General features: G+C 51.1%; 1 protein-coding gene across 1 annotated transcript; it reads right to left on the bottom strand.

The window, feature by feature from the left end:
* Positions 1–28: 28 nt before the first annotated feature.
* HADHA (hydroxyacyl-CoA dehydrogenase trifunctional multienzyme complex subunit alpha) lies at positions 29–27,881 on the bottom strand. Its single transcript, XM_054062915.1, has 20 exons — positions 27,740–27,881; positions 23,245–23,286; positions 23,091–23,161; positions 21,464–21,597; positions 20,140–20,278; positions 18,558–18,677; positions 18,367–18,469; positions 15,645–15,767; positions 14,698–14,816; positions 13,589–13,645; positions 9,807–9,916; positions 9,393–9,527; positions 8,613–8,784; positions 8,136–8,222; positions 5,811–5,951; positions 4,487–4,555; positions 3,909–4,104; positions 2,397–2,511; positions 1,742–1,887; positions 29–631 (listed from the first exon to the last, which is right to left on the bottom strand). Exons 1-20 carry the CDS (start codon positions 27,825–27,827, stop codon positions 486–488), a joined length of 2,313 nt encoding a protein of 770 aa, XP_053918890.1. The 5' UTR covers positions 27,828–27,881; the 3' UTR covers positions 29–485.
* Between the last annotated feature and the right edge of the window lie 109 nt (positions 27,882–27,990).

The following is a 27,990-nucleotide window of genomic DNA, read 5'->3' as shown; positions in this document are numbered from 1 at the left end:
GCCAACAAGCACGTAGAGGACCCCAGAGGATTGCCTGAACGCTTTATTTCCGACTCGAGTGGTTCCCTTTCTCGGTGCTGAGCGGCTGCTGCCCCAGCAAGGGAGGAGAAGCAAGCACGGAGTCCAAACCCAGAAGATGGGTATTTATTCTGTTGGAGGTTTATGGAAAGGCAAGGCCTCAGGGGCAGCTGGTGCGCTGGAAGCTGCCTGCCAGGATGGGAGCTCCGGAGGTCGTAGCACAGATGTGACCGCAGAAGGAATTCTCTCTCCCAGCGAGGAGCCACAGGACGGATGTGCCCAACACACAGCAGCTGATAAGGCACTTGAAATGACTACAAGCCACGAGGCAATCCACTGCCTCCTTCTTTCCCTCCCTGACTCCCTGGGGGCTTTGCAGATGAGCCTAGTAATGGGGGTGTTGCTGGAGAGCCGGCGGCCCTGGTTCAAGCAGTCGGTGCGTCTGGGCGGGTGGTGTTGGGCCATGCTCACTGGTGGAATTTCTTGCTTGGGCTGTTGGCATAGTCCAGCAGGAGCTGGCACGGTGTGAACTGGCTGCCATAGACGGCCTCATACTTCCGCAGCTTGTCCACCAACTGCTTGGCTCCATAAGAGTCGGCGTACCTGAAAGGACCTGCCGGGAAGAGCGAGACACAGCTGTGCCACAGAAGCAAGAGGCACCAAGGTGCCTGGCAAGGCAAGAGCGCTGGATTCAGCCAACCTATCCTCCAGAAAAGACTCCTGGTCTCTGGGCAGGGTGATGGAGGACTCTGTCTCTGCTCAGTGCAGGCAGGGAGCAGACTGGACTGCTGTGGACAAGCTAGGATGCAGGTAACAGGAAATTCTCCCCAAGTCTCAGTATGTCTCAAGGAAGGAAAGTCCCAGTTACTCAGCAGAAGCCCTACCTCTTACTTGAGAGCCCTTAGTATCCTTTAGTTTGGGTCTATCCTTCAGACCCAAAGCTCAGCTAATGCTTCGTCCACTGTCCATGCCACGGCCACTGCTGCCCAGCCGGGCTGGAGACAGATCCAGGAGAACTTTGCCTGTGCTCTTGGCCAGGCCCAATAAGTACCATGCACCACAGCTGAGGCCATCGGCTCAGCTTTATCCATTGCATCCTTGGGTACCATTTCTCAGCTCCGAGTGCAGCACCAGGCCAGGTTTCTAGAAGTGCTGCAAGATGCCTGCCCGCCCAGGCACTAGCAGTGGTACAAGGTGGGATACCAGAGCCTCATTTTTCATGGAGCACCACATAGCTGTAAAAAGCCTGGGATTCCTTAAGAAAAGAAAGGTCTTTGCAGGTCTCCCAGCCCAGCTATGCCCCCATGACTGCCAGGCACAGTAAAGGCTCCTCCTTTCAATTTCTCATGGGAAGCACTGGTGAGGCTAGGGTCAGCACTGCTCTGCCTTCTTATTCAAACCCAAAGACAGAGCAAATGGCCTGGTTGGAGGCCCCTGATCCTGAGACACAGCCATACCAGCAGAGGAACTCCACAGGGTCCTGGCAGAAATGTCTTACAGCTCTCAGGCTCACGGCCACCTCTCATGGGGTGGGAATGCTGGAGCAACTTCTCTGACTTGGGCTTTATGTGGGATACAGACACTTAGGCTTGTCAGACTGCAGCTCAAACCTGGCGTTGGCAGCCGAGTCGCCTCTGGTGGCTGGAGCCCACTAGGCAAGCCCACTACAAAGCTTTCCAGCCAAGCCATGCAGCTGAGCCCAAACCCCAGCTGAATATCTTACCTCCCAGGCACGGCGGGAAGCCCAAGCCAAACACGGCACCAATATCTCCCTCCACGGGGTTGCTGAGGATCCCTTCCTGCAGGCACATGGCTGCCTCGTTCACAAACCTCGTCACCAAGCGCATCTGGATGTCCTCATCAGTGCAGCTGCAAGGAAAGTGTCTGTGAGGGCTGTGCGGGTAACACAGGAGCTGGATGGGGGAGCACAGACTGGGGACGGAGCCAGGCCTGGGGTAGGGGAGAATAGTTTCTCACTGGGACTGTCCCTATCTGCATGAGGATACGGACTAAGTCCTGAAGCAGGCATGCAAGAACAGCAAAGGCTCGATCAAGGCAGATGGGAATGGCTCCAGAAGATATTTCAGCACCAGACTGTACAGGTCCAACACCAAGAAGATCACAGCAGGGCTTGCACCAACCCCAGACAAGGCTCACCATAGAAAAGCTTTCTGCTAAGCTGCCCAAGCAAATGCTGGTAAATTCGAGGATGTCCCATTGCTGCTAGCACAGGCTCTCCAGAGCCGACAACCTGCCCCCAGCTGGGAATAGCTAAATGCCATCTGGAGTGATGCCGTGTTCAGCAATGCCCCTGCTAAAAGGCAGAGGAAGGAGCGGGAGCCAGCCCACACCACCGCTCAGCATGCACAGCTACTTACACTTCAGGTTTGGCTGTCACTTTGAACCGTTCCAAGATCTCATCCATGCCAGAATTCACGCTCCTGTTTTTCACCCCCTCCTGGTAAATATAAAATCCTTTCCCTGCCTTGCGACCTGTGGGGGATAAAGAGATGGTTGCATCCTGCCACGTGTTCCATTTGCTCATGACACTCTCACCTCATATCATCTTGTTGTTCCTGCTGATGTTCACATGAGGACCTCCCAGCACAGGCAGTGCCTCTGTACCTCAGAGTGAGCCTGTTTGCTGCCCCACCAAGGGCAGAGGGAAAGGGACCACGTCCTTGGCAAGGTGACTGTGCCAGGCCCTGAACACGGAATCATGGAATGGTTTGGCTTGGAAAGGACCTCAAAGCCTATCCAGTTCCAACCCCTGCCACAGACAGGGACACCTCCCACTGGATCAGGTTGCTCAAAGCTCCATCCAACCTGGCCTTGAACACCTCCAGGGATGAGGCAGCCACCACTTCTCTGGGCAACCGGGGCCAGGGCCTCCACCCTCACAGGGAAGAATTTCTTCCTTAATTTCTCATCTCCACCTCCCCTCTTTCAGTTTCAAATTGTTCCCCTCATCCTATCCCTGCACTCCCTGATCAAGAGCCCCTCCCCAGCTCTCCTGGAGAGTACTAAGAGGCTGCTCTAAGGTCTCCTCAGAGCCTCCTCTTCTCCAGGCTGAACAACCCCAACTCTCTCAGCCTGTCCTCGTGTGGGAGGTGCTCTAGCCCTCGGATCATCTTCATGGCCTCTTCTGGACTCGCTCCAACAGCTCCATGTCCTTCCTGTGCTGAGGACTCCAGAGCTGGACAGAGGGCTCCAGGTGGGATCTCGACAGAGCGGAGGGGCAGAATTCCCTCCCTTGACCTGCTGGTCCCACTGCCTTCATTAGGTCCAGAGGACAACCACATAACCATTTCCATGGCTACAACAAACAGACAAGGGACAGAGATGACAAGATGTCTTGAGCAATCTTCCCTGCCAGGGGCCTGGTCACAGCAAGGGCCATCAGAAGGCAAGAGCCATCACGGCCCAAGCACAGGTCCCACTGATGGACGCTGCTCTGTCCTGGTGCACTCAGAGGCACCGCTGCCTCTTGGTACCCTGTGCCACCAGGGCACAGCTCCAGCCATATGGTCAAAGACATAACTTTTCCTTGCACAGAGCTTCTAAAGCTCAGGTCAGGGCTTGTTTCTCTGGAGTACATCTATTTCCAGTCACTTGTTCCCCACATCCCAGAGCACAGATGTAATGCAGAGGCCAGCCAGAGCTTCACGGGACCTTGTCTGGTGCCCTTCCTCCAGGCAGCATCTTTGTCTGTTTCAAAGGAATGTCTGGCTGCAGTCAAAGGCCTGCCCAGGGTACAGCTGGGATTCCCAATCCATTCCCAGAACTGTTCTCCAACTGTCCTCACCTGAGACAGAAGAGCCTGCTGGATGCTGGCACTTTCCTTTGAACAAATGGGAAATGTGTTGAATTAAGACAGCTAAGTGCCTCACCTAAGAAGCCTTTTTGAACCATGAGCTTGAACAACTCGATGCTGCCTCCTCCAAAGCGCTCGCCAAAGGCCTTGCCAAGGTCCTCAGCCACGTGTGTGGCCACATCCACGCCCACCTCATCAATCAGCGTGGCAGCACCCACAGGAAAGCCAAATGCTGTAGAGATGGCATCTATTTTCTTGGGGTCAATGCCTTCCTGCAGGAAGAGACAGAGAAGCAGTGGTATCCATGGGTGAGCGTCCTGGAAACCCAGTGTGTGGGCACAAAGCCCTCGTGCATCCAGGGCTGCAGACCACAACCAGCCCCGTTAGCTCTCTGATTACAGACAGGAGGCGCATAACAATGTTTGCACCACTCCCTGCTCTGCCTCGAGCTAGGTGAGGAGGAAAGAGTCTCACCACTGCCTGCACCAGGTCTTATCAGACCACCAAAGGTGGTCTGGGGGCAACCACGAGCACCAGGGATGGTTGCCCACCTCCTTTCTCAGCCAGGGCTGGGGTCAGCCCAAGTGGGGGCAAGAGAGAAGCAGAGTTTACACAACTATTTGGCAGATGCTCAGTACCTGACAGGATACACACCTGGAGAACCCTGACGACTTCTGACAGCATCGGCCCCAGGCACCTGGTGGTGTAGAATCCTGGTCCATCCTAGGAAAGAGGAGTGCAGCAGGAAGGCAGGTGAGGACAAACTGCACAACACGGCCTCTCTCGGCAGCACAGGAACTGTGTTGCACAGCCCAGGTACTGCCATGCAGGGCAGACACTCGGCTCCATTTCTAACAGGATGCTATCAACTGCTAGGGTAGATTTTTCCTGTAGTGTTTAAAGGCTTCAATGAACTCCCTGGAAGCTCCCAATGGCGTGTTTTTATTTGAAATAGCTTTTATTTAAAATACACCAGCTGTGCATGTTCCCATGCTTCACCAGGCCCTAAGGCTGATGGGGGAATGGGTGCTCAGCACTAGTGAAAAAGGCATAAACTGACTATTTCACCTCTAATACTGCTCACGAAGGCCGGAAGTAACAGATTAGCTCTGAAGGGGCACTCAGGGAAGCCTCTGAAGTGGGGATGAGGGTTTAAGAAGCAGCACTATCTCCGCTGGCCTTTAGGGATGCCTCGAGCACTTTCAGACAAGCCAGTTCTCCCAGCACCACAGGAGAGACCTGCTCAGCACTGCGGGCAACCTCATGTGTCAGTGAAAAGACCAATCCAAAACTATACTCAAACTGCCCTGAGCCTACTGGCTGAACTCCTACACAGCTGAGACAGCGTCACTGACGCTTTCCACCACGGAGCATGCGAGCAGCTCTGTTTGGAGGGCTGTGCGCTCAACAGCAGATTCAGCCCAACACGCCACTCCAAGCCCATAGCCTTCCGAGGCTCTGCTGCCTCCTCCCCGAGCCCATAGCAGTTGTGCTGCCTCGCTGTGCTGCACTCAGCCTTCTCCTCCATGTGCTTGGCCCAGCTCTTCTCCTACTCTTGTACGTGTATTTCTGCCCCCTCTCACACAAGATTTAAATCCAGAAACAGGAGGGTTACTGCTCATAGGCCTCTCTGCCCTTGAAGAAGGCCAGGGAGAAGAGGCAGTGAGAGTCCAGCCCAGACTCTGCTCCATCATGGATGCCATTAAGACTTCAGCCTCCTGGAAGCTGCGTGAAGAAGGACTGCCAGCATCTCGTGCTGGACGATCCAACTGCTCCTGCGCCTTCTGGCCTTCCACAGCTGCTCTCAAGGACAACTGAGAGACCATCTTGGCACTTGCCACCTTCCAAACTCTGTTTTCACTTCTTAGTGTAAGTGGCTAATGCCGATGCTTTCAAAGCCACATTTCAGCCTCCTCTTGGCGCACAAGCCTGCCCTTTTATTGACTACCTCAGCTCGTATTTTGCAGTGTTCACTCACCTTTACCACGATGACAATCTTGCCCTGTTTGAGGCCAACAGCAACAGCAGAAGCAGCCGTATCCTTGGATGTTTTGTCTGTGGTGATGATTTCCAGCAGCTGCATTTTGTCCACAGGGGAGAAGTAGTGCATCCCAATCACCTAGGCAGAAGGAAGAGCTCTGGGTCAAGCACAGTTAAGAGACTTTGGCTTCCAGAAGCATCTGCTGGGCAAGTCAAGTGCCCAACTCTGACAGGAGTGGTCTCCAAGTCCCTTTCTCTCCTTGGCTTTCCCAGCTCTTGCCTCAGTGAGAATTTAGGCACAATGCTTACACGACCGAGAGCGCTGCTCAGCTCCCTCTGTTCTTGGGAATAGTCTGGCAGGAAAACCTGCATGGGAATCTTAGCTGAGGTCTGTCCTCGGAATCACAGGCACTGCATGATCCGCAGGTATGATCTGAGCTGGCAGAGCAGCCACATGCTTGGGACTGTCAGAGTGGAACAGCAGTTTGAGACAGATGTTGAGCAGAGTTCTTGTGTTCTGCTTGCTAATGGTTTGGTTTGGGTTTTTTTTCAGTGACGAAGTGAATCCAAGGCCAAGGCAGCAGGTTTCCAGCAACAAATTACAGAGGCGAGAACAGCCTTCCTCCAGGAACAGCATTTAAGTGAGGATGATTTGGCTGAGTGCCTCACCTTTTTAACACCACCATGTAATCAGTGTGTCACCTTTGTCCTCCTGGAAGCTACACTATGCACCCAGACCTGTATAAGTCAGAGACACCTTGTAGGAAAGCTGATGACTGCAGACTAATTAAAGAAAATACACTAATTAGTTAACTGATCCCCTATTAGTGTCCCCATAAAGAGCTACTACACAGGTAATTTATACAGCAAGAGGATGTTATTTGCAAGTCTGAACAAATAATAAGACTCAGTTTGCTTTTCCAATGCAAATGAGATCTGACAGCAAAGCAGGAAGAGGCAGAGGAAGGTCACAGGCACCTCAATCAGCTGGGACAGAATGGAATGGAATATTCCAGCTGGAAGTGACCTACAACAAACTTCTACTCCACCTTTTCAGATGCCCACAGAACTTCTGCAGTGAGACAAGCAGCACAGGCAATGCACTGCCCTGGGCAAGCTTGAGACCCTTGCAGGAATTTAGGGAACCAGCCCAGGGTACCTGTGCTTTTGTATTTGCCTAACACCCTCCAACTGAGTTCTAGAGCTTCCCCCTCCTTCTGCCCAAGCTCCTATGGACACCCTGTCCCACCTGTTTTAGAGGAGAATGGGATTATCTCACAGGCAACTACTCCCTCTTCCCTGTATTTTCTGCAGCCCTAGGTAGGCAAAGCAGATTCCTCAAATGAGGGGGGCAAAAATTTCCCTCTCTTTATATCATAGCCACCCTAGACTGATGCCGAGCCCTTGATGTGACTCAATGTGGTCACTCAGACCCCTCAGTGTCACATCTGGTCTCCTGCTGCTGCTCCCTGAAGGTGCAGGTCACCCATAGGAACTGTGCCAGCTCTGTCAGCCTCACGTTAGCAGGTGCCACAGGAACCTTGGGCAGCCCCTGGCTCTTCCCAGTCCAGCACACTCACATCCCTCAGATGGTACCTCCACCAAGCACGTCCCTCAGGGCAGCCCGCTCTTCATGCAGCATTCCTACTCACCTCTGCTTGTCTGGGCTAAGGGATGAGGATGCAGTTGCTCTATTTGCGGTTTAGACCTTAAGCAATAGTATGAATATGTCCTCTGCTCCAAACCTCTGGCCCAAACTGCTACGTTGCACTTGGTATCCTGTTCATATGGATCATTTGGAGCCAGAGACAAAAACCACTACCCTCTCAGGAGCTGATCCCATGGGCTTCAGTCTAAGCACCTCTAAGTTCAGCTTCCAGCCACCAACTTCTCTTCCATTTTTGCTGTTAGGTTAGTGCCTTCTCCCTCAGAATGCATCTTCCCATCATGGCAAGTCACTCCTGTGTCTCTCATTGGTTTATCAAAATGACTGAAGCCTTCCTGGCTGGAATGCTCTCAGCTCGAGTGCTTCCACAGCTTCTCTGCCCCCACGTGCATTACCGCTTCCTGAAGCATGCTGACCTCCCTCCTGCACCCTGCCTCGCCAACGGGACACTTGGGATGAGTTTACCTTCAACCCTCTCCTACCTGTCCAAAGATCATAAGCTCTTTGTTCAAACCTCACACTGGGGACAAAGGCTGAGCCATTTCTCGTTCTGAGGAAGAAGAGCCCAGCACTCACCTACAGCAAAGCCAGTTTGCCATTAATGCGCAGCTCAGCACAGAACAGACTTATAGCAGTAACACAGCACCAGGTACTCACCTTCTCCGGCCTCTTGCTAACGGAAGCGATTTGGCTGATTGGGAGGGCAGATGTGTTACTGGCAAAGACACAGTGAGCAGGGATCACCTATAGCAGGGGTGGAAGAGACTGTGTAAACACACAGGCTGTCCAGAGTCAGGTCTAGGTGTGATATATATCCTCTACTTGGTGCTGGCGAGGTCACACCTCCGACCCTGGATCTTCTGGAAGGTTTTCTGGAGCGGCTCCCAGAAGGCAGGGAAAGTCCCAGTTGTCCCATTCAACTAGGAATGAGCAATTCCTTATGGAACAGTAAATGTCCTTAGTGAACAGGAGGGTTGTCCTTGACACTCGCCCATGTTCTGACATAATTAACTTGCACCAACCACCAAATGGCAGCATGAAGGAGACGGGACAAAGCTTGGCAGGGCAGGACAGCATGACTCTCCACCACACAAGGGCCACAGGTAGCATGAGCTACTCAGAACTGATACTCACGGCTTCCACTTCCTTCAGTACTTTGTGCTTGATGTTAATGTCCTCGAACACAGCCTCGATCACCATGTCTGCTTTCTCGAAGCCCTTGTAGTCCAGCTGGCCTGTCAAGTTGCTGAGAATGAAGTCCCTCTCAAACGATGTCAGATTCTTCTTCTTCACCTTGCCGTTCAGCCTAGGGAAGGACAGCTCTGTCAGCTGCTGGGCAGGCCAGCCTGGACCGCTTTTGGTGCGCCCCGACTCCAAGGGCATCTCTCCCTCCCCACTGAAGCTGAGACCAAACCACCATCGCAATCCAGCAGGACTGTCACTCTGAGTATTGTCCCCTCCTTCCATCTGGAAAAAGGAGAATCACGCTCACGCAGCTCAGCAGGTGCATTAGTCTGAAGGTCACTTGCTGACATTCCTGCCAATGCACAGCTGAGCCAGGAGGACAGGGGAAAGAAATCCAGTTTTTCAGAAGTCTGACATGATGCCTCCCCTGACAAGGGCCTCAAGGCCGCCAGGATTACTCCCTCCCCGTTAGCTCTAAGCTAATGCTAAATCTAAAAGCTAAAGCAATCATCTGTCAGGTTGTCTACCTACCTAAGGAGCTAAGGCTGAATACACTGAGCCTATTTCGTAGTAATATCCCAGCGCACTGCATAGGGCAACCTTAAAAGAAAGCATTTCTGTGACTTCTGCTGGAAGAAGGGTGTCAGGAGTTTCTGACTGCCTGACAGCAGAGGAGTGTTTTGACTAAAGGCAGCCCCATCCTGCAGAAACTCCTCTTAACACACATACCCCTTGAAGACCTGCTGCTGTCCTCTGTCCAAGCCTTGCTGTGTTGTGTCCTTCAGAATGGTCTTCAGTCCCTTATCCACTGAAACCTGGGCAATTCCGGCTCCCATGAGCCCTGCTCCCAGCACTGCCAGAGTCCTGTGCAGAAAAGGACCAAGGGACACATTCAAGGCTAGAAACAGCTGGATTTTCATTGCTGCTGTCAGACTCACATACATACTGTCCACCCACGCACTATTTATAGTGAGGTTGTGCAAGATCTCACTTGTGGGTAAGAAATCCAGACTGCAGAGGATCAGCTGCCTTCTGGAGGCTGGAAAGATCTCTGCTGTGCTCTGCCTGCACAGGACTCCAGGCCACACAGTCACCAGAGCCTTTTAGCATCACTCCTCCAACTGCACTCACACTTGCACTTACTTGACCTCTCGCTGAGGTGCTCCAAACTTGTTCTTCTTGCAGTGCACTTGCCCGTGGTAAAGTCCCATCAGTGCCTTGGATTCGTTGGTCATTGCAAGTTGGCCAAAGTTCTGTAAGACAGGGAAAAGGGAAGCAGAGAGTCTGGTATTTAACAGCCGTCTCTCTTCCAGCATGCACTCATCAAAACCATGGCACATGCACCTCTGCAGAGAGACAACTCCTGTGCTAAGCACAGACCACTTCACACCACTGCCTCCCACGTGCATTGCCAGAGAAGAGCAGGATACTGCTTCTTCCATCTTCTTTCCTACAAATAATTTAAAGCACCTAAAAGAGCGTGCACCTCTAACGCTCCTGCCTGGAGGGACAGGGGTTCTGCTGGGGAGCAACAGCAGTCACAGTATTTTCATGTCCATCTCCTTACTATCCACTGAAACATTCACAGCTTTTTTTCACCCTCAGATCCCAGCTTTGGGAGTAACATTCCTTGGCAGCTCACTGGTAAACCAAAAGCAACTCTGGGGTCACAGCCAGCAGCTGCGGGTCCCATGGGATCAACACAGGAGCCACTTCTTCAGAGGCAGGACTGTATTGCATTGACGTGTGTATCCTGCACTAAGCCAAGGCTGTTGCCTCAGGGGTTTCGATGTGGAACAGCCCTGCACTCAGACTTTGAGAACAATCTTTAAGCAGCTCAATTCTCACTAAAAGCAGCAGCCCGATACTGTTTTCAGAGGATCATGGGCAGGCAACAAAAAAAATCAGAGGCCTGCATTACCTCCCAGCACTCAGCATGACACAGGAAAGCAGTTATGAAGACAAAGACAGCGTAAGGCGACAGAAAACTAATGTTGCCGGAGCCAAGGCAGCTAAGGAAAGCTGCCAATGCAAGGCTGTATCCTCCCTCACCAGTGTCCTGTGAGCTAGAAGCTTGTTAAAACATCAGAAACACAAAGGCTGGAACAGAATCTGCAAATCTCCTACCCTAGGGGTGAGAGGGAGGCATTAAAAGAGACAGGGCACTGACACTTATTATTCTTTAGAGAATAATAAGAATCTTCTTCTGGGAAGATCTCCATCCTGCTGCTGTTCTCAGGAAAACACATCCATTCTTTTCTGTAAGGAACAGAGTATTCCGAGCCTTTTATTCAGCACCAGACCAAACGTGGGTGGAATGCATAACCAGCACAGACAGGCCCAGGAGGTCACTGTTAAGGTACGAGGCAGACTGCTACATCCCTGACCAAGAGAACAAAAGGAGCTACTTAGCACGGCAGGAAAGATGGCACAATGTGACAGAAAGCAGTGTGGGAAGCTGCTGAAAGTTACTGATAAGACAGTGGGGGATGGAGGGATTTTACCAGCAGCTGAGCGGCAGCATGAGATGACCCAAATGCAGAGAGAATCAGACGGGAACATCATGGGTCTTGTGATGAGTGACGACTTGCAGAGCCAGCAGGGCCCAGGTAACCATACCAGTGACGTTGTGCACTGCCAGAATCACCTCTTCGGTATCAAAAATAACGAATGTGAGCACAGATGTAGCAAAACTGGGACCAGTGTGGAAAAACTAATTAGAGGTAGGTTGGTTTTTAAGGCACAGAAAGGGAGGGATGAGCATGCGTGGGAAAACAAAGTGAGAGAGAGTGTGTGTGAGTGAGTGCGTGCACATGCACAAGCCAGGGTGAGTACACTTGCCTGCTGAAGCCCTGGACCTGCTGCAGTCTGTGCTATCTCCATATTAAATTCTACTACTGTTTTCCAGTGTCACTGCAAATCTTGAGTAGGACGGGACAGCATTTAGGACATGAGGTTCCTGTGGCCAACTAATTGACAGATGATACATCTACAGCCAGCTACAAAAGGGGTATGTGTGTATGCGTGCAAATACTGCCACATGTGAGCTACAATTCCGATCAGTCCACCAGGAGGAACAGCATCCACGCTGGCCATGCCTACAAGCCATTTGAGTTTATGTGGAAGTCAGCAGTAAAGGCGCTGAGCTGTCTGCACAGCCAGTCACACATGTACTCCATGTTTCATAGAGTCATAGGATGCCCTGAGTTGGAAGGGCCCCACAATGCTCATTAAGTCCAACTCCTGTCCCTGCACAGGACAACCCCAACATTCACAACATGGATCTGAGGGCATTGGCCAAACACTTATGGAAAACTGTCAGGCTTGGCACCATCACTGCTTCCCTGAGGAGCTGTTCCAGTGCTCTACCCACCCTCTGGGTGAAGAATCTTTTCCTGACGTCCAACCTAACCCTCCCCTGGCACATTCCTCCTGTCCTGTCACTGGTGCCCAGAGAGAAGAGCTCAGCTCCTACTCCACCTCCTCGCCGTGTGAAGAAGCTGTAGAGCATGATGAGGCCTCCCACTAGTCTTCTCTTCTCCATGCTGAAAAGACCAAGCGACTTCAGCTGCTCCTCACACGCTTCCTCTCTAAACTCTTCCCCAGCTCTATGCCCTCCTCTGGACGCTCTCCAGTAGCTTTAGATCCTTTTCACCCTGTGGTGCCCAAAATTGCACCCAGTACTCAAGGTGAGGCCGCTCCAGTGTGGAGCCGTGCAGGAGAGTCCCCTTCCCTGACGGCCTGGCAATGCCGTGCTGGATGCAGCCCAGGACACAGTTGGCCCTCTTGGCTGCTAGGACTTACTGTTGTGAACACATGTGTGCGTATGCCTACACCTCTGCAACAGGGCACCGTTCCTGTGATGCTCATACCTGCTCAGCCTCGCCCCTGGCTGGAGCTACAAAGGGGAAAGCAGCGAGCAGAGTAAGAGGTGAAACCTTCTGGGCTTTACAGATGCAAAAGACTCGACTTCCCTTAGCAGTTATCAGTGGTGCTAAACTCAACTGATGCCAGGGAACTAAAGGATTGAAGGGAAAGGAAGAATAAGATAGAGGCTTATTTCAGAGAATGACAGAACCATGGAATGGGAGACATCGGAAGAAACCTGTGGAGATCATCCTGTCCCACTCCATCACTCAAAGCACAGTTAACTAGAGCAAACTGCTTTGGTTTGTTCTTAGTTGGGTTTTGAATACCACCATGGAGGGAGGCTCCACAGCCTCTCTGGGTAACCTGTTCCAGCATTCGATCCCCTTTATAGCAGAAAAGATGGTTTGTGTATTTAAGTGGAATTCCCCATTTCAGTTTGTGCTCAATACCTCATTCTGATGCTGGATACCACCAAGAAGAGTGCAGCTGCGCTTTCCTTACTGCTTCCTACCAGGTATTTACACACATTACTAAGAACCCCTCAAGCCTCCACTTCTCCAGACTGAAGAGTCCCAGAATTCCCGGCCTCTCCATGTGTGCCAGATGCTCCAGGCCTTTAATCATCCTTGGAGCCCTTCACCAAACTCTCCAGCCAGCTGGTCCCCAGCCAGTACTGGTACGTGTGGTTGTTCCTCCCCAGAGACACCACTTGGCACTAAGAACTATGGGATGGTTTAGGTTGGAAGGGACCTCAAAGCCTACTCCTCTACCATGGGCAGGGACACATCCCACTGGACCAGGTTGCTCAAAGCTCCATCCAGCCTGGCCTTGAACACCTCCAGGGAATGGGGCAGCAGCAACTTCTCTAGACAACCTGGAGCAGGGCCTCCCCGCCCTCAAAGTGAAGAATTTCTTCTAACATCTGATCTAAATCTTCCCTCTTTCAGCTTAAAAGCTGAACATACAGCTTTCAGCTGACCTTTGTGCATGGTTAAACACAAATCCCCCTCAACTCCATCACTTACCAATTATCACCAGGGCTTTCGTCTCCTTACCTGGGACTCAGCAAGGTATCCAAAGTCACGCCCCTGATCAAGACCAGTCTTTACAGTCTAGGCAAAGAACAACAAAGATACATTGCTGCTAAGCCACATCTGCCAACAGCAACACTTTACTGAGATTGCTTGTGTAGCTGCATCTCCTATTGTCCCCAGTGACCCCTCCCCCCAATATTCAGAGCACACTTCAGACTCCCTGGGTTCTGTGAATGCTGTTCAAAGTGGAGCTAGGAATCATCTTGTCCTATTAGCAGAGAACAGTTACAATGGCAAGGGATTTTCTACCTGGTTATTTTTTACACACATCTTGTGGCTTTGGGAGTTGTTTTCTGTGCTCACTGCTCTGTACATCATCTACTCATCTTTTAAACACTTCCAGGGATGGGGACTCAATCACCTCCCTGGGCAGTCTCTTCCAATGCTTGACAACTCTTTCTGTGAAGAAATTCCTCCTGTTACTCAACCTAAATCTCACCTGGAGCACCTTGAGGCCACCTACCCTTGTCCTGTCACTTGGCTACCAAGGAGTTGAGACCAACCCTCACCTCACTCCAAACTCCTTTCAGAGAGTTGTAGAGAGTGATGAAATCTTCCTCAGTCTCCAATTCTCCAGACTGTTTAGAAACTGCACAGAAAATCGGGAAAAAGTGCAGCTGGAAGCTTCATGGACAAAGTATTCCAGCTCAGCCTTTCCTTCACTGGGATTCTTGATCTTCTCCTTACTGATTTATGTAGTACTGGTACCACAGAATCATGGAATGGTCTGGGTTGGAAGGGACCTCAAAGCCCATCCAGTTCTAACACCCTGCCATGGGCAGGGACACCTTCCACTGGATCAGGTTGCTCAATGCCCATCCAACCTGGCCTTGAACGCCTCCAGGGAATGATCCAGTGAGCAAATGGGAGATTATGTTCTGGGAAGCTATTCTGAGTTTCACTGTGCTTGTTCAAGATAACACAGCCAGCAGTCAGCAAGACTGATCTGTGAAGATCATGATGCATGGCTTGGCTGAGAGGAAGGAACCACCTTCCCTCTGTGTCTGCTGCCATGTTATCCCACAGACCCACCTTCACCATAGTTTCTCAGGCCTCACAGCGGGAGTTACCTCAATGATCTTCAGCGGCGCAGGGTAGAGTCCTTTGGTTTGCTTCTGAACTTTGCTCTCCACTGTCTTGTAGACTTGCCGCCTTACGAAGGGAAGAGCCATGGCATAGTCTGTTAGCTCTGCAAGACGGGACAAAACATGTCTCAGCACAGCGCTATATGCACCATCAGCCTTTAAATGATTAACCTGAAAACTAAGGGTTTAGATGTGAATGTTGTGTATCTGCAATAGAAACCACGCACCTGAAACTCAGCCACAGGCAGTGTGGTCTGCTCAGAAGGGTTTCCATGGCTCATTCCACAGACAAGGCTCATTTGGGGCTAAGAAATCTCCCTAATACAACTGGCAACAGACTGAGCCCTGTGGAGTAGAACTCGCAGAGATGTCACTATTTCTGAGCTCTGCTTGACTGCATGAGGGTGCTGCAAAGGAGGATTACTGCAGAGCGGACCCAAGTGCCTCTTCCCACTTGATTACACAAGCTTGGTACAGAACTTTGAAGGCGGATAGTCTATGGAAGCAGCTGCTGCTCATTCCATTAAGCCTGGCTCCCTTTGAACGCACTTCAGGAGCCACCACGTGCAGCTCTGGCAACGCCACTTGGAAGTCACATTCCACTCACGTGGAATGGTTTGGATAGGAAGGGACCTCAAAGCCCATCCAGTTCCAATCCCTTGCCATGGGCAGGGACACCTCCCACTGGATCAAGTTGCCCAAAGGCCCATCCAACCCAGTCTTGAACACCTTCAGTGACAAAGGTGTCCAGGTCAGACCTGCAGATCAATGTTTTCTCTACAAACTCACTCATCTCAAGAGACGATTACAATGTGAAATTAACTATTTGGAATATGGAATTAAGAAGGAGCAGCAACATATCCCTGAGAAGCAAAGCTTGATTACACTCACTCTAGCCCCTTGGGATTAAGCTATGATGCCCACAGACTTACTCTGAACTAGCCCCTTTGATCTTTTGGCAGACACGGTCCTGTTGGCTAGTCCCCTGGCAAAGCCGATTGCTACCTCCTCCAAGTACTCAATCGTCCGTTCTTCTGGAGTCTTCACACCTGGCCCTGTGAACAACAGAGAAGCCTTGAAGGAAGGAAGCAGAAATCCTTGCTGCTGGATGGTGATGCAGAGAAGCAAGGATGAGGCAGCAGCATCATGTTTCTTTGTATTACTTACTACCACTTTCTTCCTCCTGCCTATTTGACTTTCCTTGATTGTGAATGATGGAAAGGCTCAACAGGCAAATATCCATGGCGTTACACAGAAATGCCAACTCCCAATGGAGCAGAGAGCAGTGTGCCACTTCACCATCAACACTGCTTTCATGAAGCCACAGAATAGTTTTGGTTGGAATGGGACATGGCAGACCACCTGGCCTGACCTGCTGCTCAAAGCAGGGCCAAGTTCAAAGTGAAATCCAACGCTGGAATTATAGAATGGTTTGAGTTGGAAGGGACCTTAAAGATCATCCACTTCCAACCCCCTTGCCATTAGCAAGGACACTTGCCTGACAATTAGATCAGGCTGCTCAGGGATGTGTCCTCCCAGACTCTGAACACCTTCAAGGACGGAGGTCCCAGCACCTCTCTGAACCATTGTTTCAGCACCTGACAATTTTTTTTTTGTAGACTGTGCCCTCTATCCTTCAACCTTTTACTATGCAGAACTGCAGGCACCCCTGTATCTCAACAGGACTTAAGTGGGCTTCCTCCACTCCCTCTTGCTGCAACTCTCCCTCCTTGTGTGGTATAGTAAGTCTGCACAACTACGCTGCTATTAAATACACAGACAACAGTTTCAAAGCACTGAGCTCCTGAAAACTACCCATACTTGAGCTGATGTCCAATGAAATCTCAACCTTTACCTTCAGGTGCAGGAAATCTCTCCCTTGCTTTAGCTAGAGCATATTGTGATGCCTACCCCAGACTAATGCTGCCACACAAACAATGAAGCAAGCCATCACCAAACGAGTTTCAGCAGCCTCTGAGGGTGGGTTGTACAATTTGCAAGCACAGGACTTGTATCATGAGTACTGGAGGAGACATAAGGCAGCTGTGTAAAGCTGCTGGAGGAAAATACTACGAGTCATTATTGAAAGAGCAATGCCCAGCAATTCTGTACAGGGCCACCATAAGGAGCCTGTGGCTAAATGTGCAGCCTTGGGCTGCCTCTGAGCCAGAAGAACAAACTACAGGAGGCTACAGCTCTGCAGGCTCACAGCTGAGCAGCCTTATTCACCTTCGCTACGAACTGCTCCAACCACACACAGATGCTGCACGGGTCTTCAGAGCTAAGGAAATACCACAGCAGATGACTGCTTCCCCACACAGCAGGTAAAAACTAAAAATAAAACAGAAACCCACTTGTCTTTCACCTCCTGTCACTCCTCACTCTACCAAAAGCTGAGGTCTTCAACTTTCACGTTCACCTATCTCCTCATAAACAACTAAGAGCACGTATTTGGCAGACCCCAAACACTGCTGCCTGCTGGAACGAACGTTACCCAGCAAGAAGCAGGTAAAGGATAATAGAATCATGGAATGGTTTGGGCTGGAAAGGACTTTAAAGCCCATCCAGCTCCACCTCCTGCCATGGGAAGGGACACCTCCCAGTGGATCAGGTTGCTCAAAGTCACATCCAACCTGGCCTTCAACACCTCCAGGGATGGGGCAGCCACTACTTCTCTGGGCAACCTGGGCCAGGGCCTCACCGCCCTCACAGGAAAACATTTATTTCTAAGATCTCATCTCAATCTCCCCTCTTTCAGTTTTAAACCATTCTCTTCATCCTGTCCCTGCACTCCCTGGTCAAGAGCCCCTCCCCAGCTTTCCCGGAGCCCCTTTCAGTACTGAAAGGCTGCTCTAAGGTCTCCCTGCAGCATTCTCTTCTCCAGGCTGAACAACCCCTACTCTCTCAGCCTGTCCTTATATGGGAGGTTCTCCTGCCCTTGGATCATCTCTGTGGCCTCCTCTGGACTTGCTCCAACAGATACATGTCTTTCCTGTGCTGCGGACTCTAGAGCTGGACACAGGGCTCCAGGCGGAATCTTGCCAGAGCAGAACAGAGAGGCAGAACCCCCTCCCTGGCCCTGCTGGTCCCACTACTTTGGATGCAGCCCACTAATTACTCACTGACCCACTCGGCAGTTGGAATTGCAACATGGTCTGCAGTTTGCAAGGAATTTCTGTACCCAACTGAAAGTCAGTTGGCGATTCCAAGTGCCTAAGCCGGAAGGGGGGTGGCTGCTTCTCAAGATCTTGTCACAGAGATAAACATCTGCAGGCTGCATAGATGTAGGCACTGGTCATCTCTTCTCCTCTCATTATGGGTTGTAATCCATCCCTGTGACATGATAAATGAGGAATGCAGGTTCTTATCTGTACAATTAGCTTGTGCAAGAGCGCCTGTAGGCCTGCCCTCTCCGTTAACCTTTCCCTACTCACTCAGCTTTAGCAGGAGCCTGACATTTCAAGGTCCTTGTGCACATGCTTCTAAGGTGGAAATAGAGATGGCACTGCAGAGCCTGGCAAGGAATTCGCAGCCTGTACGCTCTACCCGAATAAGACCGAGGGCTGCATCAAAGGCTTCTCCACTCATTTCAGTTTGGTGGAGAGGTTAACTGAGAGGCAGTGGATCCAGAAAGTGGGAGGCATCGTGTCTGACCTAGTGGGTCCACCAGCTGGTCAACGAGACCCATCTTCTTCGCTTTGTCAGCACGGATACTCCTTCCGGTCAGCATCATATCAAAGGCAGTAGGAAGTCCCACCTGGAAGAGCAGAAAGGGGATTTGAGAATGGGAGCAGGCCACGCAGCAGAAGGGTCAGGCTACCAAGCCAAGTTTCTCTCCTACTTACTAGTTTTGGCAGCCTCTGACTGCCTCCAGCCCCAGGCAAGAGACCCAGTAACACTTCAGGTACTCCCAAGATCGTTTTCCTGTCCTTTGTCGCTATTCTGTAGTGACAGGCGATGGCAAGCTTAAAAAGGAAAAGAAAATTAAAGGTCTCCCTCTGAAAGACCACAGAGAACTGGACATCCATCACAGCGGTCTCTTCTACATGCTGCCTTGGCTTTCCTCTCAACCCTACTCCAATTCCCTAACTCAGCTGGCTCCAAATTCCCTCTGTGCTCACTGATGGCTTCTTCCAGCAAGAGGAGCTGTGGAGAACACACACAGAGGAGGACACACACAGAGGAGGACAGCAAGCGATATGACCTGTAGATGGAACCACCAAACTGAGTCAAGCAACTTTTAAATCTCCTCTAGACCATGAAGGGCTAAATTCCTTTGCTACCCTGAGAGCACAGTCCCATCTACAGATCAGCCATGATACCTGGTTGATCGCTGGATGACCAAGCCCAGATCTGTCATCACAGTACTTGTAAAAACCTGCAACTGCCTGAGAAATCAGTACACAACTGAAGAGACTTCACTCCTACAGACATACTCTGTTTTAGTAATAGCTTTGCTCTGGGAATTCATAGAAACATAGAATCACAGAATGGTTTGGGTGTCAAGGGACCTCAAAGCCCATCCAGTTCCAACCCCTGCCATGGTCAGGGACACGTCCCACTGGATCAGGTTGCTCAAAGCCCCATCCAGCCTGCCCTTGAATACTTCCAAGGATGGGGCAGCCACCACTTCTCTGGGCAGCCTGGGCCAGGACCTCACAGTAAAACACTTCTTCCTAATACGTGATTTCAATCTTCCCTATTTCAGCTTCAAACTATTCTCCCTTGTCCTACTCCCGCACTCTCTGATCAAGAGCCCCTCCCCAGCTCTCCTGGAGCCCCTTTCAGTACTGGAGGCTGCTCTAAGGTTTCCCCACAGCTTTCTCTTCTCCAGGCCGAACAATCACAATTCTCTCAGCCTATCCTTGTATGAATTATCACAGTGTTTGAGTTTACAGAATCCTAAATGAAGATTAGGAAGCAAACACTGCATGCCGCTGAAGTGACAAGCAATAAAGCAGAGCACGAGCGTGGAGAGGGTGGAGCCCAGCCAGGTTCCCCACACTTGTCCCTCTCACAACAACTCTCAAAAGAGCAGAAGTTGCTGGGATACGAGACCCAGTTCATCTGAAAAGCAGTGATTTCCATCCTGGACTCTGCCAGCAGCATTTATCCAGATCCAATGCCTGCTGGAAACAGCCGTTTTTCCTTGGGGTGCTCTCATGTGAATATTAGCCTGACCCACATAGATTCATATTTGATTAGTGCTTTTTCAATAGAAGCAGGAAAATCAGCATGGCAGAGCCTTAAAGAAGCACAACCAAACCATTAACCTGACACAGACTCATCTGAATGGATGTAATGAACCCATGTCAGGCCTTAAATCCTTCTCACACCAAGGAATCCTGCAGACATCATTTGGATTGTTTAGAGAACTGGTACTATCAGTTCCCACTGCTTCTTGTCAGACCCAGAACTGTTTGATACCTCCAGTCCTCCTCCCAGGCAGGAGCCACTGATGGCAGCAACGATGGGCTTTGGAGACTGCTCAAGTTTTTCTAGCATCTTCTGTCCTTCCTGAGAGAGATGAGTCACTTCCTGAGAAGTCTTGCAGGCATTAATCATGCTGCAGCAAGGCAAAAAGAATGATCAGAATTGGAAAAGCACTGAGAAAACAGCAGTAAAATGAGAGGACTTCAACGAGTTTGTTCCTCTTTTCCCACAAAACTCAACAGACAGGCACGAGCTATTTAGTCCCCCAGTCTTAAATTAACAGGCAACGCAGGAAGACTACTAAACTCTGTGGGTTAAGCCACGGTATGCTGACACTGGGCTGTGCCGGCAGGCAGTGAATGACTTTCCTTGTGTCAGAGCTCTGAAAGCCTTCATGAGAGAGGAGGAAGGGTCATAGGAAGCCTCACAGCCCTTGCCAAGAAGGGTGGAGGGGAGAGCCCGGGATCGCTTTCCAGAGGAGCAGATGGCCAGTGCTCCAACGCTGTACTCGGCCAATTAGAGACTCTTTGTGCCAATTACTCTCATGGAGGCTGGCAGCGTTCGCCAGGCAGGCACAATTTGGGAAGCTCATAGCATTGAGGCCAGCAGACACCTCAAATACAGCCTTTCCTTCAGCTCTGCTTACCAGACCTAGGTCCTGCCTCCTTTCCCCCACTACACAGTCTCTCAATAAAGCCAGCGAAAAAGGTAATAAGGTTTTGAAGGACCCATTTGTAATTCACTTTTTCTCCTAAGTGCTTTTCTGCCTTTTGTTATCTTTAAACAACTGTTCTGTCCTGCCTGATGGCAGGACGAGGAGTCAATGGCACTCCAGGTACCAGTGAGAGCACGCAGGGTCCTCGCACAAGCATTACCCATGCCGGATCACTTGGAAGGCTGCTTAGATGCTCCCTGCAGCAGAGCGACAAGCCCTGCCTAACAAAGGGGCCACACTGGCAGGCAGCTAGGCACTCAAATCCAGCTGAAACGAAGTCCTGCATGTAAATGATCTGCAGTCATTGTGTCCCAGACCGAAAGACAATGCTCACCCTGGAGCCAGGAAGGGTTTCCTTGGCTTCACCCCAGCATGCAGGAAGCAGTGACCAAGGGTTACAGCCAAATGGGGTTTAATGACCTGCCACGTTCCCCTTTATCAAGGTCCTAACAGCATTTGAGCAACTTGGGGCATCCTGAGCACATGGATTTCATCCTGTCTCACCCCTGGGGAGATATCAGTGAAACTAGGACTTCATAGCACACAGACCTGAATGCTGGGCTTCAGAGAAATCTCCATCAGCGTGACTTTCTGTGTACTTACTCAATATCTGCTCCAGCAATGAAGGTGCCTGGCTTTGAAGAGATGAGGACGGCACTTTTCACAGCTTCGTTGGCCCATACCTCATTCATTACTTCGCTAAACTCCGAGTTCAGTTGTTTGGATAAAGTGTTCACCTGAAAGCAGCAAATAAGCACTGTAAACAGGGAGCCCACGAGACAGCAGAATTCAGCCTCTGATTAAATAGTGGGCTCAATCATCACACCACCAGAAAACGTGCACAGACTGGCAGCAAAAAGCCAAAGTGGGTCTGAGTGGAATTTACAAGGCAGCAGCAGCAGCAACTCTACAGCCTTTCAAGATTTGCCTTGTGGGAAAAGAGGACTGGAACATGCAGGAATTCACCCAACAGCCAGAATATTGCTCTGCACAATTCTAACACTCTGGACACTCAAATCGAGCCCTGATTTGCTATAGAAGTTCATCCCGTGTCCTGACACAGAGAGAAAAAAAAACAAAACTCCAGATGAAGCCCTGCAGCAGGTCATCAAGTAACCTGTTAAGAAGTTCCACCTTAACGTCACCAGCAGTGGGTTTGTGACCTCAAACAAAGATTTTTATGAGTTTCTAAGCGTTTTTTTCCTGTAACAGACAGTCTCCTTAACCACCTTGAAACCAAGAACTTAAATCACAGCATCATAAAATGGTTCGAGTTGGAAGGGACCTTAAACCCCATCCAGTTCCAAGCCCCTGCAATGGGCAGGGACACCTCCCACTGCATCAAGTTGCTCAAAGCTCTATCCAGCCTGGCCTTAAACACCTCCAGCGATGGGGCAGCCACCACTTCTCTGGGCAACCTAGGCTAGGGCATCACCATCCTCCCAGGAAAACATTTTTCTAAGATCTCATCTCAGTCTCGCCTCCTAGAGCTGAAAACTGTTCCTTCTCATCCTGTCCCCGCACTCCCTGATCAAGAGGCCCTCCAGCTTTCCTGGAGCCCTTTCCATACTGCAAGGCTGCTCTAAGGTCTCCCCAGAGCCTTCTCTTCTCCAGGCTGAACAACCACAATTCTCTCAGCCTGGCCTTGTATAGGAGGTGTTCCAGCTCTTGGATTATCTCCATGGCCTACTCTGGACTCACTCAAACAGATCCATGTCTTTCCTGTGCTGAGGACTCCAGAACTGGACGTAGGGCTCCAGGTGGGATCTCACCAGAGCGGAGCAGAGGGGCAGAATCCTCTTCCTTGCCTTGCTGGTTCCACTACTTTGGATGCAGCCCTGGACACGGTTTGGCTTTAAGCTGTGAGTGCCCATTGCCAGCTCATGTTGAGGTTCTCATCTCCCAGCACCCCCAGCCCTTCTTTGGCTGTCCCAAATCCATTCTCTGCCCAATCTGTAGTTGTGCTTGGGATTACCCAAGCACAGGAAGATTTAGTAGTACCTTGTGCCAGTGAGAGACAAGTTAGCAGAGTACACACAAAGTATTTCCATGAGGTACATTCCAATATCTCATTAAATGCCCAAATGCTCGCTTTCCTATTTCTACTTTGCTCACAACTTTGAAAGGCTGCAGGTCAGGAAGGTCTAACACTAGAATTTTGAATCCTTCTCCGTACAACTGCCATTTCCATGGCTATGCCACAGGTATTAATGGACAGCTAAACCAGTACCTTTGAATTGGGTGTGTGGAAGCGTATGACAGCAACATCTCCTTTGATATCATAGCTAACGTGGGTTCTGTCTGGAAACAGAGACGGGTTATCAGCTTATGCTCAGTGGATTTACGACAGAAAATGAACTTGCATAGAAAAGCTTCCCACTTACTGTGAAGAGCAGTGGAGGTGGAGATGTTCCGGCAAGCATAACCTAAAGAAAAGAAGTTGCAGATGTTACAGGAACTCTCAGACTAGCTCTCCTTTATCTGTGCATCCTCTCACCTCCCCAGAGCGGCCAAGTACAGGGTTTTGGAAAAAACCAATTATGAGCCAGCTCCTTCTCTTACATTGACCCATGCCACCGCCAGAGTTCAGCAGACTCCATGCTACCGAAGCGACCTTCACACTGCAGATTCCACCCTGAGTTTCCAACACGGGCAATGCCAAACAGAGGGCACAAGAATAATCAAAGCTTTCTTTCCAAAGAGCAGAAAAGGCATGAAGCAGGCAGCACACAAGGGTGTTCTGCTTTTAGTATGTACAGTTCAATGCTTCTTCACGCCCTGAAACCAAGCCCTGGCTGTGCTTTGGAGAGTTTCAAGCCCGCAAGTTAAGTTACCTGCAAATTGAACATAACTGCCCTAGAACATTTGTGCAGAAACACACTCTTGTGCCACCCCAAGTCTTACTTCACAGATCTCTGGGCATATGTACAGGAAGCCCCAGAAAGAGCGTACAAAATATTTATTCTCACTTCCATCTGTTAATGCAATACCCAATCAATCTCTAATTACACAAGGAAGCAGCCAGACAAACGTGTCTTGTTTGAATATGCTCAGAAAACTCAGATCACATCATGAACAAGTCCTGCCCAAAAGCAAAATGCCGCTGTTTAGACTCAAAAATCCCAGGCCTGAGAAGTTCTATTTGACCTGATGATCTCACTACATGAATGAAGCTCAGAGCCATTCCCGCGACCTTGAACTTGACCAGGAGGATCCTCTAACACTGATCCAGGCTGAGTCCCTGCCAAAGCTGCTTTAAGTCTGGAATGCAGTAAAAGCATTACTACTTAGGCAACACAAGCACCTCTACCGACTGGAACACAGCCAGGCAGCTGGCAGGTCTTACTGCTCAATGCTGATAAAGTGTTCGGGAATGAAACAATCCCATTCCCAGCAGCAAGAAAGCAGAAAATCCAGTATAAGCTCAGAAGCTCAGCCTGCACCTCAGCCCCAGGCACTTCCCTCCTCACAGCCCCAGGGCTGAAGCTCTGCTGCACTTTGGCCCATCTTCCACTTCGCGTCAGTGCTGGCAGCAGGGAATGACCTTTGTGCTCCATTCCTTGGGCCCAGTATACATTAAGCGAGGCTGCAGGGATGGAAATTCAGAGTCAGTCAGTCCCACTGCAGGGGGTTCTGTCTGTCTGTGCACGTCATGTGCCCACAACACCATTTTATGAACCAAGAGTAAAGCTGTTTCCACTCCAAAACTACTCAGAAATATTGAATCACAGAATGGTTTGGGTTGGGAGGTACCCCAAAGCCCATCCAGTTCCAACATTCTGCCCTGGCCAGTACATCTCCCACTGCATCAGGTTGCTCAAAGCCCCATCCAACCCGGCCTTGAACAGCCCCAGGGATGGGGCAGCCAGCACTTCTCTGAGCAACCTGGGCCAGGGCCTCACCACGTTCTTAGTGAAGAATTCCTTCCTAATATCCATCGCTCCCCAACGTCTGCCAAAATCAAACCACCCACTAGGCTGTAAAACTACACTGCATGCAAAATGATCTCAGCTAAAAATACAAAGTGAACAGATTAATTAACTTTCGCTGCAATCTAACACACTTTCCTCCTACACATCAGTTCCCAAACACGGTGTTTCCATGAATACCTTAGACCTTGAATTTCTCTGCCTTTCAGCTCTAGCAAAACAAAAGATATGAAGTAGGAAAAATAAAGTCAAGGGCACTAGTGAACAAATCTCACCCCATTTTAACATAAACTTTTGTAAGAGGTTCCATCATCCCAGCAAAAGCTCCTCACATTGAAGTGAGGCTCTTCAGCCTGGCAGCATTTCATTTTAGAGCCCAGAAAAATGTGGAAAACATTGTCCCTGTCTAAGCTAAAAGCCTCGTTACTCAGTTGCAGCCACAGCACATGTGTAAGGCGTCAGTTCATTCAGCGGTGCCATGGCAACTGGTCAGGACTGGAGCCAGGAAAACCCTCCTTCAAAATGCTGGAGGAAGCAGCAGCAGCCAGCTAGATACACGCTTCCGTCATTCCACTGATGTTCACGCTGGAATTAAAAGCCCTGAATATCGATTCCATTTTCATTACTTCACTCACTCCAATTAAAAGACCCTCTAGAGCAGGGACGCCCACATCTCAGAACGTTGCTCTCAGGACTTTGCCAAGAACTTGGAGAGTGGAGAATTCTCCTTTCACACAGTCTAACTGGGACCTGTTTCTTCCCACTTTCTATTTTCAGTGTCATTTCCCCTGTGGCTTTCCTGCCCAGCACTTTCCCTTCCTGCTCTGCCACTCACCGGACACAGACTGCCACGGGAAGTGGCAACAGCATCCACGGATGGGTCAGAAGAGCCCATCTGCGGTCCCGGACCAAGCCAAGCAGCAGAGCGAATGCGCTGAGCTCAGAAAGACAACTGCCAATGCTTTCAGTCCTCACCTGGAAGCTGCTGGCACAGACCATCCAACTGCACAAACTGAGAACTGGGAAACCCTCACAAACTGAGCTTTCCCATGGCCGCTGGGAACCTGACAGCACACAGCAAGCAGCTCTTGAGCAGGCAGGGCTGGCTCTTGGATTTACGCTGCCTCCTGCATGCTTTTTGGCCCGCCCCAGCAATGCATCCACTTCAACAAGCATGTTGTAACATCAGAATAACACTATTAATCACAGCAAGTGACAGCGTCCTTGGAGCAGCTCCAGGACTGTTTGTGATGAGGGATTTTGCCACTTATAACAAGGAGCCTGAGCACCCACCGGAGGTGCCACAGTTCTGGGGTATCGACAGCAGTGCTCTGCACTCACAGCACCCTTCTCTTGCACAAGCTTGCTCCAACACCACACCTACGACAGTTGTGAGGTTGAATTAAACACAACGCTGCTTGCTTTTGGCTCAATATCGATGCCAGACTCTGAAGTCCTCCAAAGCACAGAGATAAGAACAGGTTTCTGACAGCCTTCAGCATTCCCAGGGTACTATGTGATTCCTTGCTTTGGTAGCTCCATCAGGAAGAAACAACCCAGCACTTGAACAGGCAGGAGAGTGCCACAGCCCTGCCCAGGTCAGCAGATCTCAAAGAAGCGTTAGACCAGGGCTGAAGACATCTGAATGCCCACGTAAAGGCAGACCGTGGGCACCTGGAGATGCACGTACGCCTGTGGGTGTTGTCTCCACTGACAGAGGACGTGAGGACATCCCCTCCCACCAACACACCTGCATGCCTGGGGCACAGCCCAAAATCCAGACATCCAAGGGCATAGGGACACCCATTGGTATGCACACACGAGCAGGCGTGAAGGGGCACAAGGACGCGACCTGCCTGTGGATCAGCTCACGTGCTGAGGATGATCGTGCATGGAAAACCCTCCTCTGCTCTCACAGGGTCATATGGACCCCCGGAATAAAGCGTGATTCCCCATGTGAGGACACGGGGACCCAGTCAGCTTCAGGAACTAGCACAGAGTGTTTTCCCTGTGGGGACACCTCCACACACCCCCTCTTGGGCCCCCAACACCTCTGCCCTGGGTAAACCTTTGCGGGGGTGGGAGGAGGAAGGAGTCTGTAGAGACACACAGGGGATCCTTCTGCACCCATGGGGACAATATCCTCACAGGGGACAAATAGACACACAGGGACCTCATACAGGGCACACAGACATGCAGGGACCTCACCTAGGCCACACAGACACACAGGTCCAATACTGTCATGTAAACAAGACCCTCACACAGGACAAATGGACAAGCAGGGACCTCACACAATCACACAGAGACAAGATATGTGGGACTGCCAGACGTGGATGGACCTTGCACAGGGCACACAGATATGCAGGATCACCACTGTCACGTGCACAAGACCCTCGCATAGGACACATGGACACGCAGGAACAGCACCCTCGTATGGGACACTTGAGAACAAGACATATAGGACCAACAGGACACAAACACACAGGGACAATACTCTCATATGGGACACACAGAAACACAGAGATAGGCCGATGGGAACAGTCCTCTCTGCTTCTCAGAAACCCTTCCCGATAACAACTGCTCCCACAGCTTCCCAGAGCGCCCTTCACGTGTAGGCCCCGACACGGAACCCTCTCCTCTCGCCCTTACGGAGAGCTCCTCTATCCGGGATCCCCTCTCGGGAGCCTCTTCTCCTCCCAGACCTCCACCCAGGATCCCCCTTCACCGGAAACCATCTCCTAGGAGCCTCCCCTGCCCGGGATTCCCTCCTGCCTCTCCCGGGTTCCCCCATCATCGTTCCCGGACCCCCTCTCCCGGAGCCCCCCTCATCCTCCCGGGATCTCCTCCCAGGAGCCCCTCCCGCGAGCCCCTCCTGCCCCTCCCGGGGGGGTGCCCCACCCGGACTTCCCTCCCAGGTGGCTGCCTTGCCCCTACGGGGGCTGTGTCTCACCGGCAGGCGGCGGCTGTCGGCCTGGGCCATACTTGGCAGCGGCCGCGAAGCGCCCGAGGCTGCCGATCGCACGCACCGCCGCCGCCATCTTCGCTGCGCGCGAGGTCGAATGGGGGAGAGCCCGCGTCGGGGCTTTGCCCGCGCCCCCCCCTCCGCCCCGCCCCACCCCGCTGGGGTCTGGCCGCAGCTCTGCCTGTCAGATCCGCCTCCAACCACTCTCGCATCTCTCGCACTGTTCTGGGTCTCGAATA

Source organism: Cuculus canorus, chromosome 3 (genome assembly GCF_017976375.1).
Source record: "Cuculus canorus isolate bCucCan1 chromosome 3, bCucCan1.pri, whole genome shotgun sequence".
Taxonomy (NCBI): domain Eukaryota; kingdom Metazoa; phylum Chordata; class Aves; order Cuculiformes; family Cuculidae; genus Cuculus; species Cuculus canorus.
This window is presented reverse-complemented; position numbering and strand designations above follow the sequence as displayed.